This window comes from Mizuhopecten yessoensis, unplaced genomic scaffold, assembly GCF_002113885.1.
Source record: "Mizuhopecten yessoensis strain PY_sf001 unplaced genomic scaffold, ASM211388v2 hete_36078096, whole genome shotgun sequence".
Taxonomy (NCBI): domain Eukaryota; kingdom Metazoa; phylum Mollusca; class Bivalvia; order Pectinida; family Pectinidae; genus Mizuhopecten; species Mizuhopecten yessoensis.
This window is the reverse complement of record NW_018483523.1, coordinates 1-2374: the sequence shown is the minus strand read 5'-3', so window position 1 is coordinate 2374 and position 2374 is coordinate 1. Positions and strand designations below refer to the sequence as shown.

General features: G+C 32.2%; 1 protein-coding gene across 1 annotated transcript; it reads left to right on the top strand.

Annotated features, from left to right (window-relative positions):
* Positions 1 to 70: 70 nt before the first annotated feature.
* Positions 71 to 2218, top strand: LOC110444270 (mitochondrial import inner membrane translocase subunit TIM44-like; the record flags this gene model as incomplete). The annotated part of the gene is made up of 4 exons (XM_021488660.1): positions 71 to 232; positions 908 to 968; positions 1394 to 1460; positions 2133 to 2218. Coding segments are annotated over 4 exons (376 nt in total), but the record flags the coding sequence as incomplete, so codon positions are not given.
* Positions 2219 to 2374: the final 156 nt, after the last annotated feature.

The window sequence follows — 2374 nt, the reverse complement described above, 5'->3', positions numbered from 1 at the left end:
GTTTATTGTTTGTACTACAGTATCCGGGAATCTGAGGGTAACAACTATGTATTATGTTTTGTTGTTGTAGACCTTCAATGAATTGTCTGAACATGAAATGGCTAAAAAGGGGAAGGAATTCACAAAGGAAACGCTGAAGTCTGCTGGTAACTTGGCAGATACCTTGTCAAAGGGCGTGACAAAGGGAGGTCAACAATTAGGACAGTCAAAACCTATACAAACTATATCAGAAGTAAGTAAAAGGAATTTCGGTTCAAAAGTAATTTAACAAAACATGTACTGCATCAAATTTATCAGTTATGGACTTTAGTTGAGGTAAATATATGGTTATATGAACCTGAGAAAGTTGATATTGACTGAGACGAAGTCAAGGTCAACCTTTTCAGGTCTACACAACCACATATTCACCTCAACAAAAGTCCATAATTGTTATATTAGAAGATGCTAAATAGTGTTAAAATCATTAAAAAAAGAAAGAATTTATGAAAATTGTCGGTGAAAATACTGCATTTGGCAGAGAGTATTGTGATGGTACAGTTGAAATGACGTCATAAACCAGATTAATATCACAAGTCACCAACCTTGTCTTAATTATGATCCAACCAGAATAGAATTATATATACTTAACAAATTTTGAGATTCATATGAATGAGGCAAAGATATAGCAAGAGGTTGATATGAATAATATAGAAATGACAATATAGTGATTTAAATTTGGGTCATAAAGTTTAAAAGCATTGCAAAAATTTAGAGTTTCAACTTGCCAGCAAAATGTCATGCAAATCAATGCATTTTATATAAATGTATTCGAAAATAGAAATGATGTCTGTTAAATTGAATATCAAATGTTTACATTGAATATCAAATTCATAATGCTGATACAATGTATTTGTCTGATCTGATGCAGGCTGTGAAAAATGAACTGAAAGACATAGATACAACAAGAGCACAGTGCTACAAGAAACCAGGTAGGCTTTACCAGGCTTTACAGGTTAGTACACACACTGTGAATGTCCTACATAGAATCAGTTGGACTGTACACACAGACTGTGTGTATACTTGTCATTATACAAAGTATTGGATGGGATTTGCACCTTTGTACATAAATAGTGTGTATATGAAGTAGACCTGTGAGTTATATAATGTTCCTACAGCCTTAGAATGTTACAAGAAAAGCAATGATCAGATCCTGAACTGAATACAGATGGTCTCGACCAAAATACTCATAACTGACATTGTGTATGTATAGACATACCAACACTTTTAGCTCTGTGAAAACTAATATTTACTAAAATTCTTCCCCTTCAAGCCCTTGTCGTAATATCACAATAATACATTTTTCAGTACATGTTCTACCAGTTTGTATTAAGAATGATTTGATTTGCTTTTTCAGAGGTGCTTCGAATGCGATCTGAAGATTCTGTTAACTTCAAGAGGAAAGAGGAAGTAGCACCTAATGAGTAAGACGTTGTTTCTCACATGATCAAATCACACTTTCCTGACAAAGTTCTAACTTGTCTGAATACCAAGTGATGATATGAAGTCTGAATGTTATTCATCTGCTTCTATAATGGACAGTTACAGTAGTATCAATGTCAATTGTTCTTGAACATTTTTCTTTTCTGTTGGATTTTTAATTTTATCAATTCATAAGTATAGTCTGGGAGTGCGACAAATTTCTTTGACATTCTCAACAATACTTTACTGTCATTTGATTACATAATAACATGCATTGTCCTGCACTCTTTAGATAGTAGATGATATCTTCAAAAACAATTCTGACTGGTGCCTTTTTTGAAATGTTCATTTTCTGATTGATCAAATAATGGTGCTATACAAATGAAAATGCATTAATTGTTTTTTAGCAAAATTGAATAAATAACAACTAAATCGTGTGACTGAAAAGATGAATTTATATAAAATGACCAAAACTAAATCTGGTAATGTTGTGTCTATTAAAGATATTTGCATGTTTTTTACATAACCAGAAAAAAATAGTCCTTCCTAATAAGTAATCATGTGGATTAGTTAGCATTAGTGAGGAATGTATTGTGATTCGCACTGCATGTAGTTTTGTTAGTTATTTGATATCTATAAACTCCTCCGATATAATTACTGTACTTGTTTTACAGAGAGGACACTGGGATGGTTCTACATAAAGATTCCAAATTTTACCAGAGTTGGACCAATTTCAAGGATAATAACCAGTATATAAATAGTATGTATTACATCTACAATAACTTCCTGGCTATGATTTATATTATGGGAGATAATTTCCCATGTGAATTAACATCACATGGTACATCACACTGTCCTTATTTACTTTCTCTTTCTCAAGCATCAATTCTTGAGAAGGTTTTACTAGAGAATTACC